Source organism: Leucopleurus acutus (genome assembly GCF_964270905.1).
Source record: "Leucopleurus acutus genome assembly, chromosome: 9".
Lineage (NCBI taxonomy): Eukaryota > Metazoa > Chordata > Mammalia > Artiodactyla > Delphinidae > Leucopleurus > Leucopleurus acutus.
The window spans coordinates 85,956,679-85,975,260 of NC_139144.1; the positions used below are offsets into that span (position 1 = coordinate 85,956,679).

The following is an 18,582-nucleotide window of genomic DNA, read 5'->3' on the forward strand; positions in this document are numbered from 1 at the left end:
TTTAGGCTGCATTGGGTCTTCATTGCTGTGCACGGGCTTTCTCTAGTTGGGGCGAGCAGGGGCTCTAGGTGCTCAGGCTTCAGTAGTTGTGGCTCTCCGGCTCTAGAGCGCAGGCTCAGTAGTGTGGCCCACGGGCTTAGTCGCTCCACAGCATGTGGTATCTTCCCGGACCAGGGGTCGAACACCATGTCCCTTACACTGGCAGGCGGATTCTTAACCACTGTGCCACCAGGGAAGTCCCCAACGTGTAATTCTTTAGCCTTGAAATTTTGACCTAGTGATACCTAACTTCTTTTTTCGGACTGATGTTAAATTCCAAGCTCAGAAGGTTCTAGAAATCACCACAGTAGGCAAGGTCCTAATTTATTCCTTCTAAAAACAGAGCCATTAAAGTTCGGAAACTTGTTAGGGTCCCGATTTCATTGATGCAGAAAAATCAAGTCACTTTAAGCCGTAAGTCGGCGCTCTCCCCACGTGACACCTCTTTTCCTTTAAATGCCTGCTCACGTGATCTTAGACTTGCACACTCGGAGGCAATTTAGGGTAGGGTAGAAAGTCATTCCTCCCCCACCTTCCCAACCCTAGGGTTTCTAGCGTTCGTTCCCCGGAAGCCGCAACTCCTCTGGAGACTTTCTCTTCCTCATGTCGTGTCACCCGTTGTCACTCCTTCCCGTTAGTCACCGGCACTAGAGCTCCATCTCTACTACAGAATCCCGCTTGCTGGAGGAAGAGGGATTGGGACTACAACTCCCAGGGGGCATCGTGGGCCCAGCCCTTGGCGGCGCGCAGTGGTGGTCGGGGGCTGAGGTCCCACTGTCTTTTCGCCTCGTGCGGCCCAGAGCAAGCGCACTACAGGTTCCGTGGCTCCACGCGCGCGAGCGAGCCAGGTCGGGGCGGGGCGGGGCGGGACGGGGCGGTGGGGGAGAGGCGGGGGCTGGCTGGCGGGCGGGCAGAGGAAGGGGGTGGGAGCGGAGGCGATGGAGGGGAGGAGTGGGGGAATGGGGGAGGGATGGGGAAGGGAGGCGGGAGGCGGGGCCGAGCAGGAGCTGGAGTCTGAGCCGGCGGTTGCAGTGGAGGCGGTGATGTCGGTGCAGGTCGTGTCAGCAGCGGCTGCCGCGAAGGTGCCTGAGGTGGAGCTGAAGGACCTGAGCCCCTCCGAGGCGGAGCCGCAGCTGGGACTGAGCACGGCGGCCGTGAGCGCCATGGCCCCCCCAGCGGGCGGCGGGGACCCTGAAGCTCCAGCTCCCGTGGCGGAGCGGCCCCCGGCCCCTGGCCCGGGATCGGGGCCCGCTGCGGCTCTCAGCCCAGCCGCTGGGAAAGTGCCTCAGGCGTCGGCCATGAAGCGGAGCGACCCTCATCACCAGCATCAGAGGCACCGCGACGGCGGCGAGGCCCTGGTCAGCCCCGACGGCACCGTCACCGAGGCGCCGCGCACGGTCAAGAAGGTATTGGGGCCGGGCTGCCTCTTTCGGAGAGCGAGGGTGGGAGGGGGAACCGCAGATCCTCTCGGCGCTGCGGCACCACCCTCAAGGCCCTCCCTTCTGATCGTAGGAGCAGAGAGATCCCTTTTCCCCGTAAACCCGCTCTCTCAGAGATGTTCCCACCCGGGCCCCAGTGCTGGGGAGCGAAGACTCCCGTTGTTACGGCTGTACTTAGTAGCTGGGAATAACATGGAGGTAGCGCTGTCCCCTGCTCCTTGGAATAGTATTACCCCTCTCTGTACTCCCAACATACTCCCGTGTGTATTTTCCAGACTATCGGGGAGAAGACCCCTATGGTGTAGAAAAAGCTTACTGCTTATGAGAGTTCATCCAGCAATAAGGGTGGAAAGAGCTTTTCTATTTGGAGATCTTTTCTATAAGGAGTAGTTACCTCGCACTGAGATCCTCAGTTGTCTGGTTTCTGTACAGATGATGATTTTCTGCCTTTCTGTGGCTAAGCGCTTTCATCGAGCAGTATTGATGCCGTGCCCTTCATTCCAGATACTGCAATATCCTTACATCTTCTCTGAATGTAGAAGGGTAATGGAGAGATTCTCTTCACTGTTTTCTCTTCAGAGGTTTGTCCTCTCTGCTCAGTAGTTGGTCACCAAGATTATTAGACTGTGTATGAAGATAATGATTGTTTTATTGGTTCTTTTATTATGATCTGAAAGTGTTAGGAAGAAATGCTTCTACTTTTGGGAAAGGCGATCACTGTGGGGTTTTCTGTCTCAGCTGTCAGCTTCTTTCAGATATAGTTTTGAAGAGGCCGTAGCCTCAGAACACCAAGGAGTAGGTGTGCCTAGATGTTTGATATTCCCAGTATTACCCTTATAATGGCTATCTGTGGTGTGTCTGTCCTCTCATAAAGCAAATCAGTGCGGAATAAAAAGGGCAAATATTGCAAAAACAGAGATGTGGATCGTATGAAAAGGGATTATCATTTTAATTTCCGAGGTATAATGTGAACACAGTAATTTATAGGTTTTTTTACTTTGTGAATGAGTTTTAAAAATCTATTTATTTATTTTTGGCTGTGTTGGGTCTTTGTCGCTGTACGCGGGCTTTCTCTAGTTGCGGCGAGCGGGGGCTACTCTTCATTGCAGTGCGCGGGCTTCTCATTGCGGTGGCTTCTTTTGTTGCGGAGCACGGGCTTCAGTAGTTGTGGCTCGTGGGCTCTAGAGCGCAGGCTCAGTAGTTGTGGTGCACGGGCTTAGTTGCTCCTGGGCATGTGGGATCTTCCCGGACCAGGGCTCGAACCCGTGTCCCCTGCATTGGCAGGCGGATTCTTAACCACTGGCCACCAGGGAAGTCTCCTTGTGAATTATTTTTAATTGCTTTATCAGAACAGCAAAGAAGTGATGTGAAGTCTGCATTGGTTTCACTGTGCAGGATTCAGCTGAGTTGGAACCTTGTATCCAGCCTAACTTTGGTTGTAATAGCCTCATTATTAAGGTATGAAGCAGAGAACCCTTCCATTTTAATTACCCAAATATAGGTGATAACATCAGAGGCAAGACTGAAGGAATTTGTTTAATGATGCTTTAGGACAGTGTCTTTCTCATTTGCATTATGAAACTTCTCTGGGAGGAATTATAGGAGGAAAGAGAGGCAGCACAGGCACCAGTGCTGGTACTACCTAGATTTGAGTCTGGAAATCCGAAATGTATTTGTGACTAGTTGAGGTGCTTTATAACTTTGGCCAAATCCACTGATTAAGGGTCTTTTTGTGTAAAATCTGTATTTTGATTAGGTCTCTTGAGGGTAAGAGTGTTTAACAAATTGCCTTTATTTATTTTTTTGGCCTTGTCATGAAGCTTGCGGGATCTTAGTTCCCTGACCAGGAATTGAACCTGGGGCCACAGCAGTGAAAGCGTGGAGTCCTAACCACTGGACTGCCAGGGAACTCCCCAACAAATTGCCTTTTTTTTTTTTAATATTTATTTTTATTTATTTGGCTGCATCGGGTCTTAGTTGTGGCACGTGGGATCTTCGTTGCAGCATGTGCTGTCTTTTTGTGTGGCCCGCGGGCTCAAATTGCCTTTAGAACATGGGATTTACAGTCAAGCAGACCTGGGTTTGAATCCTAGTACCCCTACTAACTAGCTTTTGGGTAATTTCCAAATTCTCTAAATCTCAGTTTTCTCCTTTATAAAGTGAGGTTACTAATACGATTGAGGATTAGAAATATTTGTAGAGGGCTTAGCATTGAATTTGGCACATATAGTGAGGGCTTGAGAAGTTACAGCAATCATTAAGAATTGATTTTATTTTTTTCTTCCTTCCATCATGGCTTAAGTGCACCACTATGGCTTCCTTTAAATGGTGCATACTATTCAATATATTCTATATAAAGCAGTGAGAAAATCACAGGCCAGCATCAGTCTGTTTTTCCTAATTCTAGATGTGTTTCTTGACCATTTTCCTTGTTGCTGAACCACATTCTTCCTGTTTTTCCAGCATCAAAATGTAGGTCCCATGATTCTAGATTTACTCAGCAGCCTCAAGGCTATGGAAGACAGGGCTGAGCTTGCCTTACAATGTTAATTGCAACCAAAAAACAACTTCTGTACTGGAAGTTAAGCAGGCGAAGCTCCCAGCGAGGATGCAGCTGTATGACACAACTACAGGCATTGCTGAGCTACTTTTGGGGGGCAGAATCTTTAACTTTCTTGACATCGAATTAGCTAAATTAAAACAAGTGCATGAGACTGACCTTCTTTCTTCAAGTTGAAAGTCACCTCCCCAAGGGACTGCAGTGTGATATTTTGATTTGTTAAGCCTTTCTTGATTTTTAATTTATTTAAATAATCATTCTGACCTTGACTCCCTTCTGCTTTTATTTTAGTGTAGGGAGGGACTGGAGGTACTTAGGATTGAAATAGCTGCCTTTGGCTATGTAATTGGTGATCGTTGCTTTTATTTTGTAACTGTCACATACAAGCTTGTTTATCTTAAGCATATTTCCATTGATGGTTTCCCTTACTCCATTGGTGTATCTGTCATCAGTTTTCTTAGTACTGTTATTCTGTTCAGTCACACAAGGGAAATAAGCTTTTCATAAGAGCCAGACTTTCCAAGTGCAGCATTTAATAAGAATGAACATATGGTGTGCAGGTTACTCAGTCCCATCTTATCCTTGGCATCTACCTCCATCCTGTAATTTGTGGTGCCCTGGGGACCAGATCTTGTCACCGTGGCTATCATATATTTGTATATAATGTTTTTCTTCATAAATGAACTCAACAAACCAAGAATCTCTGTAAGAAGTGATTTGTGAAATAGGAAGATAAAGTCCACAGTGAATGCAGTTGCAATAGTTGAGAGGATTTCTTCCCTGTGTTCTTGAAAATGGGGTAATAGGAATGTCACAGCACAGCAGGGAAGACAAGGCAGGAGAGGATTTATTTCAGAAAAGTTAAAACTTTCTGACAATAAGGCTGTGAGCCTAAGAACCACAACTAGTTTGTGCTTACGTCAATATCAGTAATGACCATGTTCAAGCAGATTCCTTTTTTTTTTTGGCAAATGAATCCACCTTGCGCTGGCTTTGTTGCTGTCAGCAGAGAATGAGTTGAGCCATGCTAGTGCTTTCTTGCCCTGAATTCTTTAAGTTCTTTATTTGGTTAATTATGGACTACTAAAATGGAACCTTTTGGATATAGTCATGGGAATGGGGGAGCAGTATTACTCCTTTTGCCAGTTAGGAAAGTATAGCCTTGCAAAATGTTCAGTAAGGCACTTGGCAGATTGACCGTAATAACAATTACCATTAATTGGCCCTTTATATATTATTGGCATTTTTCTAATCCTGACAGCTACACGATGAGATATAAGTGGCATTATCTCCATTTCACAGATAAGGAAATGAGGTCCAGAGACGGTAAAGTGCCTTGACCAAGGTTATACATCTAGAAAGTGGCAAAGGTAGGACTTAAAACCCCTGTTTTAAATCTTGGTCTGTTTCCGAAGCCCGTGTCCTTTTTATTATGCCACACTGATTCTAACTTCTTAGTTGCTGGGTTCTGGCTTTCTCCCAGAAGTCTGTCAGAATACTCAGTGAACTCTAACTTATGTCTTTCTGGTTTAAGACTTAGGTCATCCTAAATCCAAAGTAAGGAGGGTCTGAGTCAGGGCTTTAGGAAGAGGATGGGAAAAAAATTGTACAAATGTAGAATCTCAGAGAATTGTAGAATTATGAGTGAGGGAGAAGAGGATCTTATATGTATATAAAAAAGCATTTCAAGATCAATGATGCATTTTCACATTAGTAATTTAGTGATAATTTGAGAGATATATTCTTATTTTTAAAGTTATAAATAAATCAGGAGTACCTGTCCAGCTAACAGTTTTCCTTGTTCTTTAAGACCCACCTTCTCGGGCTTCCCTGATGGCGCAGTGGTTGCGAGTCCGCCTGCCGATGCAGGGGACACGGGTTCGTGCCCCGGTCCGGGAAGATCCCATATGCCGCGGAGCGGCTGGGCGCGTGAGCCATGGCCGCTGAGCGTGCGCGTCCGGAGCCTGTGCTCCGCAACGGGAGAGGCCACAACAGTGAAAGGCCCGTGTACCGCTAAGAAAGAAAAAAAAAAAGAAAAAAAAAGACCCACCTTCTTTTATGAATCAATCTCTAGTTAAACATTTTGAAAATTAGAAGGGGAAGCATATTGTTATGTATTCCTGCTGTGTCCCAGGCATTGTATTAGAGCTTTACCTATACTATTTTATTTAAGCCTTTTAAGAGCTCTCAGAAATAGGTAGTGTTATCCTTGTTTTATTGAGGAAACCGAGGGTTGGAGAGATTAAGGAATTTGTCTCAAGGTTACACGTTTAGTAACTGTGATGTGAGCTAACAGAACTCTAATCTGTTTGACTCTCATGCACAAACTCCATTGCTTTTCTTTCTTCTTTTTTTTGGCCCAGCGGCATGTGGGATCTTAGTTCTCTGACCAGGGATCGAACCTGCACCCCTTACATTGGAAGTGTGGAGTCTTAACCACTGGACCGCCAGGGAAGTCCCTCCATTGCTTTTCTTTCTTTTTTAAAAAAATTTAAATATTTATTTATTTGGCTGTGCTGGGTCTTAGTTACAGCACGCAGGATCTTCACTGTGGCATGTGGGATCTTTAGTTGTGTCATGCGGGATCTAGTTCCCTGACCAGGGATCAAACCTGGGCTCCCTGAATTGAGAATGCAGAGTCTTACCCACTGGACCACCAGGAAAGTCCCTCCATTGCTTTTCAATTGAAGTATTTCTCTGTTCAAAGTTTAGCTTAAACCTTTCAAGTCTTAGTTAATCTGTATATTTTTGTGGATGTTTCTGTTATTTCACAGGCGGTTTTTAATTTATTGAGCTTATTTAATGATCTTACCATTTATTTATGTGAACATTTATGAATTTTCTGAGAAGGTAGCCCTTATTTTGTATAATTTCTGAATTCTCTTCTTCCTGGGAAAGATTGAACATTAAGAGCTGTTTTAGGAGGTTGCTCAGAGCTGAAGTTGCAGTTGTGTATTTAATGTCCTGAGGAAGACGACTTTGGTCCTTAGTGTCCAGTTAATAGAAGAAATGGATAGTTCATGAAAAGGGAGAGTGAGTTTCTTTATTATATCATTTCCTTGAAAGTGTTCTCCTCCCCCACAGTAAAAGAAAAAAAAAAAAGGAAGAGATTTGTTGGGATCTTCATTCAGACTTCATTCTTTCTTGGTAGTCCTTGTTTAAATAATTCAGAGAGGTACAACTGAGGTGGATGGGAGAAGAGTAAATCTTGGCAGCTGCCCGGATCCACCCGCCTGCCATCGTGTTCAGGTGGTATGCACAATTAGAGGAGCTGAAATTCCACTCCTCCAATAAGAGGTTTAGTTAGATTGATCAGGTTTCTGTGGAATTTGGAGAAGCTTTTTATAGTCTGAATGACCTATGGCCCGAGATTTGGTGAGAGCTGAGCAGAGGAGAAAGCAGTGGAGTGAAATTTCTTCTGTAATGGTTCCAAGTAAAACTACTTTGATTAAATTAAATAACTTAAGCCATATGATGTGTATGATTTTCAGTTCTCTCTTCCCCATCTATATTGTGCAGCAATTCAGTTAGCCATTTTCCCTCTTGGACACTGCATTAATAGCTGGTGATTTCCTATTCTTTTTTTTTTTTTTTTAAGGGTCTTTCAATAGAAATGGACTGGTTTGGGGCACCTGATTCTTATCCACTGTGCCACCAGGGAAGTCCCTCCAGTCTTCTTTATCTCAGAACTTATATTAAGGAAGGGTATAGAGGTTCTAGAGCTGCTAGTTGAGTTTCTGTAAGTCAGGCTTTTCCTTAAAGCCTTTCTGAATACTGCAAAGCTGTCATTGAAAGTTAAGCAAGCTGAGACTTAAACTGGCTTCATCTTCCCTACAGATTTATCTCCTGCAGTGCTCCAATGTGAACCCTTCTGATCATTCTAAAAGATTTGATTTGATATTGTTGACTACCTTTTCTTGGAAACTCTTTTCTCAGCTTCAGTTATAACTTCATTTATGGCTACCATTTACTGAATACTTACTCTCTTCTAGGCCTCTATCTATCTCATCTCATTTAATCCTCATAGCAACTTTATCAGACAAATATTATCATCTTTATTTTATAGATTAGAAAATATAGGCCCAAAGAGAGTAATTAACTTGCCTAAGGCTTTGCCAATCTTTGATGCCTTTGGGATCAGTGAGATGAAACACTGCCCACAGCAATAGTGAGAGGCTTTGCCACACTGCCAACCCCTTACTTTTCTGATTAAACGCCCATGTGAAATTTGCTTAAGTTATTGCACCTAGGCTGCTGAGACTATTCTGCAACCTTTTGGATCCCAGGATCTACCCTCTTCCAAGGGGAGGCCTCACATCCCTGTTTACCTCAGTCACTACCTGACGCCTAGTCAACCATTGTCTTCCTAATACTCATTCCCTTAACACTCTCCTCATTCTCTCAGCCAGTCCAGTCTTCCCAAACCTTTACACTGTGTTCTCTGCAACTTGCCCCTTCATTATCAGTAAATCTTCTTGTAGCATCAGCCTCTAGCAGCAAGATCAAGTTACAGCGGCAACACTGGCATCTGGCACCCGTTATCCTGAACTATAATGGTGCAGCCCAAGCTGCAGCATCTCCTGTTTGGTATCCTGAACTACAATGGTACAGCCCAAGCTGCAGCATCTCCTGCTTGGTACCCTGAACTATAATGGTGCAGCCCAACCTGCAGCATCTCCTGCTTGGCATAAGCAAACATGACATCTTTTCCAAGCCCATTCTGTGGTGGTGTTTTTAACTGTGTAGCCCTGAAAGCTACCTCATGTCCTTTCTGTAAATTCTTTTTCTGTCCAACTCAGCCAGAGTTGACTTCTGCTGTTTATGGAACTCTGAGTGATGCACTGGTTGAACCTAACCATCTGCCTTTTTAGTTGCCTGCATCTGTGGAGCTGAGAGTTGCTAGAGAAAATCAGAAAACCAGGTAGATCAATGTCACTATAAATTCATAGTCGTCAACCTCATATGCTTGATCATCGCTGCCTCGTAATGTTATACATTTTCTAGTAAGGTTACTTTCACACTCACTGCAAATGAGTATTTCAAACTGTATGTTTTTACTTCTAATTTCACATGTGTTCTTTTTAAACTAGTGATATGCCTTATACTTGTTATAAAAACAGAAACCACCAAAAGGGAATTCCTTCATCTTTGTACCTCCCAAATCTACAAACCTACCTCCATCTGGGGTTCATCTTTTTCTCTTTCCCTCATGTTATGATAGGGGAAGATGTGTCCTTCATTCTGTCAAAGGCCAGTCCCTCCACAAGTGTTCTAATCACATTCTCCAGTCTTCTTTTTTTTTTTTTAAGATTTAATGTTATTTATTTTTGGCTGCGTTGGGTCTTTGTTGCTGCTTGTGGGCTTTCTCTAGTTGTGGTGAGCAGGGGCTACTCTTCGTTGTGGTGCGAGGGCTTCTCCTTGTGGTGGCTTCTCTTGTTGTGGAGCACGGGCTCTAGGCATGCGGGCTAAGTAGTTGTGGCACGAGGGCTTAGTTGCTCCGCGGCATGTGGGATCTTCCCAGACCAGGGATAGAACCCATGTCCCCTGCATTGGCAGGTGAATTCTTATCCACTGTGCCACCAGGGAAGTCCCTCCAGTCTTCTTAAATAACTTCTTCCTTTGGTTATTTCCTCTTTCTATTAGAGCCTTTTCTACAGATTTCCTTGCTCTAATCTCTCCCATTTTGAAAACCCTGTCCTCTAACCTCCATATCTCCTTTCTGCTACTGTCCTATCTTTCTACTCCCTAGTGCAGCTAAGTTTCTTAAAGGAGTTTTCAGTGTATGCTATATACACCTTTTGTCTTCCCACACTCTTTAACCCACTCCTACTCTAATACTCTGACCCACACGACGCCCTCTTGCTGAAGCTAATAATGTCCATCAGAGTCTCACATGGCTATCTGCTTTTTCATCCCTCATCATATCAGACCTCTTGGGAGCATTTGACACCAATTTCTTACCAAAACACTCTCCTCTCTTGGCTTCCATTACCCTCCTCTTTACTAGTTTTCCTCTTATTTCCCCAGCTGCTCCTTCTCAGTCTTCTTTATGGGTTCTTTCTCCTTGATCCTGGGCGCTCTGCTCTTTCCATTGCGTTTTCTCCCTAAGTCATCCACAACATTCCTGTGCCTTTAAGTATCATCTACATACCAACAACTCCCCAGATTATTTCTTTAGCCAGGACCCCTCTTCTGAATGCCAATCTTGTGTGTGTACAACTCCCTACTTGCAGTTGGACTTCAGAACTAATGTCAAAAATGGAATTTTTGTCTCCTATCTAATCCTCAAAATATGTTCTTCTTGTTTTCTTCATATCAGTAAAATGGTATTTACATTATTTTTTCCCTTTTTTTAAAAAAGTTGTTTTTAATTACACAAGTAATGCTTGAATGTATTCTTGTGAAATAATTCAATCTAATGAAGGAAACTCCTTCCTTGGCCCTCACCCAGTCTTGTTCCCCTCCCCAGAGACCTCTGCTATCAACTTATCTTTTTCAACTTTACATTCATATTGTACATAGAGAAACTGGTAGTTTTATAATAACTTGTACATAAATAAAAGCACTTTTATATATATATATATATATATATATACACACACATTGTTTTGCAGGTTGCTTTTTCCACTTAACAGAATGTCTTGGAGCTTTTTATATATCATTACACATATATGTGTCGCATACATTTTGACTGCTGAGTTGATTTCCAAAGTCTATACCATTGTTGTTTATTAAACTATTCTGTTGATGCACATTTAACTTAATTTTTATATGCTATAGTAGCTATCTGTATGCATTCTTTTTGTGTACATGTATAAGTGTTTCTCTAGGATAGATACCTAAAAGTAGAATTTTGGAGTTGAAAGATATCCACATTTTAAGCTTAATGCATAATATCATGTTGCCTTCAAAAATGTAGTACCATTTTATACATCCACTAACTATATACAAGATAACCCTTTTACTACACCTTCACCAATACTGGATATTTTTACATCTTTTATAAGAAAAAAAGACATAAAGGTGTAAAGATGCCTTTTTTATAAGGCATTTACTATTGTTTTTAGTAGTATTTTTTCTGCTTATAGTGAGGCTGAGAATATTTTCATGAATAGATTGGTAATTTATATTCCTTTTCTTGTAATTATCTGTTCATATTTATTCATTAACAAATATTTATTGAGGGATTACTATGTGCCAAGTGCTGGGTGTTCAGCAAAATAGATGAAGATCTCTGCCCTCCTATTGACTTGCCTTTTTCATGTTGGCTTGTAGGAATTCTTTATACTTTCTGGATATTAATTCTTTTGTTGTTGTTGTTGGCCGCGCCACACAGCACGCGGGATCTTAGTCCCCAGCCAGGGATCGAACCCATGCCCCCTACAGTGGAAGCACGGAGTCTTAACCACTGGACCCCCAGGGAAGTCCCTGGGTATTAATTCTTTGTGAATATGTTACAAATATTTTTTCTACTCTATTTCTTGCTGACTTGTAAGTTTGTTTATATTAAAAGTTTTTATGTAGTCAGATTGGCCATTTTTTTCTTTTATGACTTAAACATTTTGTGTCTCAGAATGGCCTTTCCTACCCCAGGTTTATAAACAAGTTCTTTTAAATTTTCTTCAGCTGTTTTCATGGTTGTGTTTATTATCCTTTGGTCTTCAGTCCATCTGGAATTTATTTTTGTTTGTAATATAAGATAGGGACTATTTGGAATGTTAGATAGCTCTATTTGGCCCCAAATAAAATTTAATATTGTACTTGCTCGGGTTTGTTCTCTTTTTTTTTCCTCTTTAACTTGTGCTTCTTAACAGTTTTTTTAAGGAATTTTTACCACATTCATGTCTGTTGTTTCTGTGAGAGAGAAAAGATTATCCTTCCGGATGCTTGTTTAATAATCTCCCCCAGTACATTCTGAGCTTCTTTTGTGCAAAAACCACTTATGTGTTGTGTGCTGAACACTGCTAAGTGGTAGGGTTATTAAATCAAAATAACATTCTTGCCCTCAAGAAGAGGGTAGGGAATGTGGATAGGAAAACAAACAAGTACAATCTAGTCTAGTATGAGCACTGCTGGAAGCAGGAATTGTTGCAGTTTGTGGAGGTCAGCATTGAAATGGAGGTATATCACCTTAGGAAAATGAGTTGGTTGTCCACCCAGGAAGCTTCACAGTGTAGCAGAAACTTTGTGAGGTTTCCATGTTCCAGCTTTACAAATCCAGAAATTCACATTTTTAGTACATTTAGAGTTCATTCACCTCTTAGGACTGGTTCATTCAAACCAGACTCACAAGAGACTCATTTAAAACAAAATGATATCTTCTAATTTATGGTCAGAACAGAACTTTCAAGCTAATCTGAAATACATGTCTGTCAGGAGACTTCAGAAAGTCTACATGGGAAGTCTAATCATAAAGACAGTTTCTTAAGTTTGGAATCTTTTAGGTCCTTGCTACACAAACCAGTCTATGATCAGAAGCATTGGCATCACCTTTGATCTTGTTAGAAATGCACAGTCGCAGGCAATTGGTTCTGTACTAGTGCATACCCACCAGAACCTTAAATTTTTACTCATTGTTGAATAATGTTGGCTTATTTAATGTTTCTCTTTTATGAAATCTCAGAGTAGAGAGGCAAGAAAATCATTTTAGGGTTTTGTGGAAGGGTAGAAATTTATAATAAATCATTTTAAGACTTGTAATGAAATATTTAATAGACACAGAGACAGAAGCATAGACGGGCACAGATATACAAAGACAGACATAAACAGAGATTCCCCCACATACACAGAACCCCTCAAGACCCCTCCACTCAGACACTGCCCCCCCCTCCTCCTGCCAGACACAGACACACACACACCCACAGAGAGCGTCTCCACAGAGTCCTGGACTTATACCCACAGAGACACCCCACCCAGACTCACATCACCCTGAGGCCCGGTCCTATACAGAGATACACACACACACACACACACACACACACACACAGAGATACACACACACACACACACACCCAACAGGTAATGTGTAAAACTCAGATTTTCATAGGACTTGAGTAGTGTTCTCCATATCTCCATAGTTATTTTGAGGAGAAGGGATGAGTATACTCTCTAAGGTACTTTTATCTGAGCCAGAAAATGAAGCAAAAATAGATGGGCTGCCACCAGGTCTGCAGAACAGTGAATGCTATAAAGTTTTATTTGAATTCCTATTTCTGGAACTGCTTGTTCCTGGGCATCATTTTCAGCTTGATGTATTCATCATGCTTGGATGGAAAGTTATTCTTTTTCTCTCAGGAGCTTGTATGCTAGATTGCTGGTTAAGCGGAGTTCCATGCTCAGTGCCCCTGGATGCTATCCGAGTCACATAATTCTGCCCAGAATTGGAAGATCTAGAAACACTGTATCTATGTAGAAGAGTCACACTGAGTCCTCTGTGGGATTGAAGAATGTAGAGTGGAGAGGGAAAATTATGTTAAAACTAGAAAGAGATGTAATTTGGGGGTGTTAGGTTTGCATAAAGATCTGTGATGAAGCTTAAGAGTGACTCAGGGGAATAATTTAGTTGTAAGTTAAAGGATTTAAAAACTATATGGATGTGGGCTGGGGGTTGCACACTGTGTTGGTTGATAGATCATTGGTATCCACGTACCCAGGGATTTGGCTTGGGTAGCATCTTGGAGAGAAGTATCTTGTTAGGGAAAAAGAGACTCGACTGTACAGCATGTTTGTGCCTAAATACTTAAAAGTTTCTATCACACTGAGGGAGTAAGGCACCAGAGAGACATTAGTAGAATAGTTTTATAAATGTAGGTTCTAAAAGGAGATAAATATTTTTCTCTTGCTCCCTGGTACGTGTATATGTATTCATTTGACCAAAAGCCTGTTAAAAAAATTGTTTTTCCCAAGCATATGGAAGAGTACAGAGAAAATTGTAGTCACTGCCCAATTTAACATATGTTAGCATTTTGCAAAATTTTCTGTAGATGGTTTTTTTTTTTTTTAAATTATTTATTTTATTTTTGGCTGCGTTGGGTCTTCGTTACTTCGCGCGGGCTTTCTCTAGTTGCGGTGAGCGGCGGCTACTCTTCGTTGCGGTGCGCGGGCTTCTCATTGCGTGGCTTCTCTTGTTGAGGAGCATGGGCTCTAGGAGCACAGGCTTCAGTAGTTGTGGCTTGCAGGTTCTAGAGTGCAGGCTCAGTAGTGTGGCACACAGGCTTAGTTGCTCCACGGCATGTGGGATCTTCCCGGACCAGGGCTTGAACCCGTGTCCCCTGCATTGGCAGGTGGATTCTTTACTGTGCCACCAGAGAAGCCCTGTAGATGTTTTTTAAGATATAAAACATTGTAGATAAAATGGAAAACTCTTTGTACCCCTTCTCTGTTTATTTCCTTCCTTTCTTTCCTTCTCTTTCTCCCAGCACAGAGGTAACTGCTCTTCAAACTTTACTGTTTATAATTCCCCTTCATGTTTTAATACTTTTGCTACATATTGTTTACCAGTATCAATTGTATATCAGTAAATGATATACAATAATTAGCATTATTTTGCATGTTTATAAACTTAATATAAGTGGTTTTATAGAGCAGATATTATTCTGCAACCTACTTTTTTCACTCAACTTTGAGTTTTAACCAGTCTGAAACGTGTAGATTTTCTGTTGATTAATTTTAACTACTGTGTAGTACTTCATTGTATGAATATACCACTTTTTACCCATTCCCCTCTAATGTTTCCGCTTTTTTTTTTTCTGGAGTGAACATCCTTAATCGTGTTTCCTTATGCACAGTTCCTTTTGAGCGTTTCTCTAGGATATATCCCTATAAGCAAAATTGCTTAAGGTATGTCAACTTTACCAGATACTCCCAAATTGCTTTCTAAATTGGTTTTATTAATTCCTGTTTTCTGAATCCTTACTAATATGTGCAATTGTCAGGCATTGAACTTTTGTTCAATTGAACTACCAAGGTCTGGTAGTTGTGAAATGGTATCTCTGCTGTTTTAATTTGTATTTCCTTGGATAAAGTGAGATTGAGCATCTTTTAATATGTTTGTAGTCCATTTGGATTTCCTTCTTTGTAAATTGTGGTCTGTATTCATATCCTTTCCCATTTTTCTTTTGGGATCTCACTGGCTTTTATTATTGATTTGTAAAAATTATTTATTTATTTTGAAAATATTTATTTATTTATTTGGCTGCACCGAGTCTTAGTTGCCGCATGCGGGATCTTTGTTGTGGCATGCAAATTCTTTGTTGCGGCACGTGGGATGTAGTTCCCTGACCAGGGATCGAACCCAGGCCCCCTGCCCCTGCGTTGGGAGCACGGAGTCTCAGCCATTGGACCACCAGGGAAGTCCCTGTAAAAGTTCTTTAAATATATTCATTCTAATCCTTTATCAGATGTATGTGTTGCAAATATCTTCCAGTCTCTCTTGCTTTTTTTTTAACTTATGACTTTCATATAGAAGTTACATTTTTTAATGTAAAGTCAATCAGTTTTTTTTCCCCCTCAGTGTAGTTTGTCCTTTTTGAGTCTTGTTTTAGAAACTTTTCCCTATCTTGAGGTCATATACTCTTCTATATAGTCTTCTAACATGTTTAATTTTGTTTTTTCACAATTTAGTCTTTAATCTGTCTGGAATTTATTTTTGTTTTATGGTATGAGATAGTGATCTATTTTATTTTATTTTTCCATATGGATAACCAATTGTCTCAGCCCTGTTTGTTAGGTCTATCCTTTCCCCATTGATATATGTTGCCACTTTCTGTCATATGCTCTGTATCCATTCTGTTCTGGGTGGTCTCTTTGTTGATCTCTTTACCAGTACCACACTTTTTTTTAATTACTATAACTTTATAATAACTCTTGATGTTTGCTTGGATAAGTTCCTCCTAATGTATTCTTTAATATTTTTAATAGCTTTATTGAGGCAAAATTTACATAGGGTAAAATTCACCCATTGTATATTCAGTTCAGTGACTATTAATAAATATATCTGTAGAGGTTTTTTTTTTTTCACTATGGCAAAAGATGTGTAAAACAAAATTTACCACTTTAATCATTTTAAAGTTATATACTTCGGCAGCATTAAGTGTATTCACATTGTTGTGAAACTCACCACCGCTCACTTCCAGGACTTTTTTCATCTTCCCAAACTGAAACTTCATTATGCCCATCAAAGAATAACTCCCCGTTCCCCTCTCCTGCCAGTCTGTAGCAACCACCATTCCACTTTGTCTTTATGAATTTGACTATTCTAGGTACCTTATATAAGTGGAATCATATAGTATTTGCCCTTTTGTGTCTGGCTAATTCACTTAGCGTAATGTCTTCAAGGTTCATCCACGTTGAAGCTTGTGTCATAATTTTATTCTTTTTTAAGGTTGAATAATATTCCAGTGTATGTATATACCACATTTTGTTTAACCATTCATTCATTGATGAACGCTGGGTTGCTTCTACCTTTTGGCTGTTGTGAATGATGCTGTTATAAACATTGGTGTACAAATACCTTTATGAGTCCTTGTATTCAATTCTTTGGGTATATACCTAGAAGTAGAATTGCTGGATCATGTCTTAATTCTATTTCTAATTTTTTGAGGAACTGCCATACTGTTTTCCATAGCAGCTACACCATTTTACACTCCTACCAGCAATGTACAAAGGTTCTAATTTTTTAACATCCTCAATATCATTTATTTATTTACTTACTTATTTAGTTATTATAATAGCTACCCTAATGGGTATGAAATGTCTTAAAAAGTTGCCATCACAGTCTAGTTTAAGAGCAGTTTTCTTTCCCCCCAAAATCCCTTTTACTCATTTGCAGTCAATCCTTGCTCCCAGTCTCCACCCCAGGTAATCATTCATTTGCTTTCTTTGTCCATAGATTTGCCTCTACTGGAAATTTCATGTAAATGAATCATACAGTATATGGTCTTTTGTATCTAGCTTTTTCACTTAGCATAAAGTTTTTGAGGTTCAATTATATATCAGTGGTTTACCTTTTTATTACTGAATGGCATTCCATTGTATGGCTATACCACATTTTATTTATCATTTTACTCATTGATGGACATTTGGATTGTTTCCAAGTTTTGGCTGTTTTGAATAATGCTGCTGTGAACAATCATGGAGAAGTCTGTGTGGACATATATTTTAATTTCTCTTAGGCAGCTATCTAAGAGTAGAATTGATGGGTTATGTGTTAAGTTTAACTTTTTAAGAAAATGATAACTTTTCCGAAGTGTTTGTATGATGTTACGTTCCTACCAGCAATGTATGTGTTTTGGTTTCTCTACATCCTTTTTTTTTTTTTTTTTTAATTTTATTGAAGTATAGTTGATTTACAATGTTGGGTTAATTTCTTCCGTACAGCAAAGTGACTCAGTTATACATATATATGTATATTCTTTTTCATATTCCTTTCCATTATGATTTGTCACAGAATGTTGAATATAGTTCCCTGTGCTATACAGTATGACCTTGTTGTTCTACATCCTTTCTAACACTTGGCATTATCAGTCTTTTTGATTATAGCCATTTTAGTGGTTATGTAGTGCTATCTCGTTATGGTTTGAGTTTGCATTTCTCCATGGCTAGTGACATTGAGCATCTTTCATGTCCTTAACCATTTGTATATCTACTTTGATGAAATCTATTCAGATCGTTTGCCCATTTTTAAATTGGGTTGTTTTCTTATTATTAAGTTGCAAGAATTCTTTCTATATTCTGAATACAAGTCCTTTATCAGGTGCAAGATTTGTAAATATTTTCTCCTAGTCTGTGGCTTGTCTTTTCATTTTCCTAATGATTTATTTTGAAGAGCTAATGTTTTTAATTTTGATGGAGTCCAATTTAATCCTTTTTTAAGAAATGTGCTTTTAGTGTTATGTCTAAGAAATCAGTAACTCAAGGTCACAAAAATATTTTGTTTTCTTCTAATGGTTTTATAGTTTTAGATTTTATATTTAGGTCTGTGATCCATTCTGGGTTGATTTTATTGTATGGGGTGAGATATGGGCCTAATCTTTTTTCCTTCATATGGATATACAGTTGTCCCAGTTCCATTTGTTGAAAAGACTGTGCTTTCCCTGTTGAACTGTCTTGACACCATTGTTGAAAATTAGTTGTTTGTAGATATGTGGGTCTATTTCTGGACTCTATATTCTGTTCCAATGATTTGCTTATTTATCTTGATGCCAATACTATACTTTCTTGATTACTGTAGCTTTATAGTAAGTACTGGAATTGGGTAGTATAAATGCTCCTATTTTGTTCTTCTTTTTCAAAATTATTTTGGCTTTTGTAGGTCCTTTAAATTTTCATATAAGTTTTAGGATAAGCTTGTCATTTTCTATGAAAAAGCTTGCCAGGATTTCGATAGGGATTGTGTTGAATCCATAAGTCATTTTTGGGAGAATTCTCATCGTAGTGATATTGAGCCTTCCAACCCATAAACGTGAAACATCTCTCTATTTTTTTTAGCTATTCACTAATTGCTCTTAGGAACGTTTTGTACTTTACAGTATACAGGCTTAGCAC

General features: G+C 40.4%; 1 protein-coding gene across 1 annotated transcript in view; it reads left to right on the forward strand.

Annotated features, from left to right (window-relative positions):
* The first annotated feature begins 999 nt into the window (after positions 1 to 999).
* The window catches only part of AHCYL2 (adenosylhomocysteinase like 2), a 167,684-nt gene continuing 150,101 nt past the window's right edge, over positions 1,000 to 18,582 (forward strand). Inside the window, exon 1 of the mRNA XM_082846020.1 lies at positions 1,000 to 1,445. Within this exon, the coding sequence (XP_082702146.1) occupies positions 1,083 to 1,445 (363 nt within the window). The 5' untranslated portion in view covers positions 1,000 to 1,082. The remainder of the gene's footprint in view (positions 1,446 to 18,582) is intronic.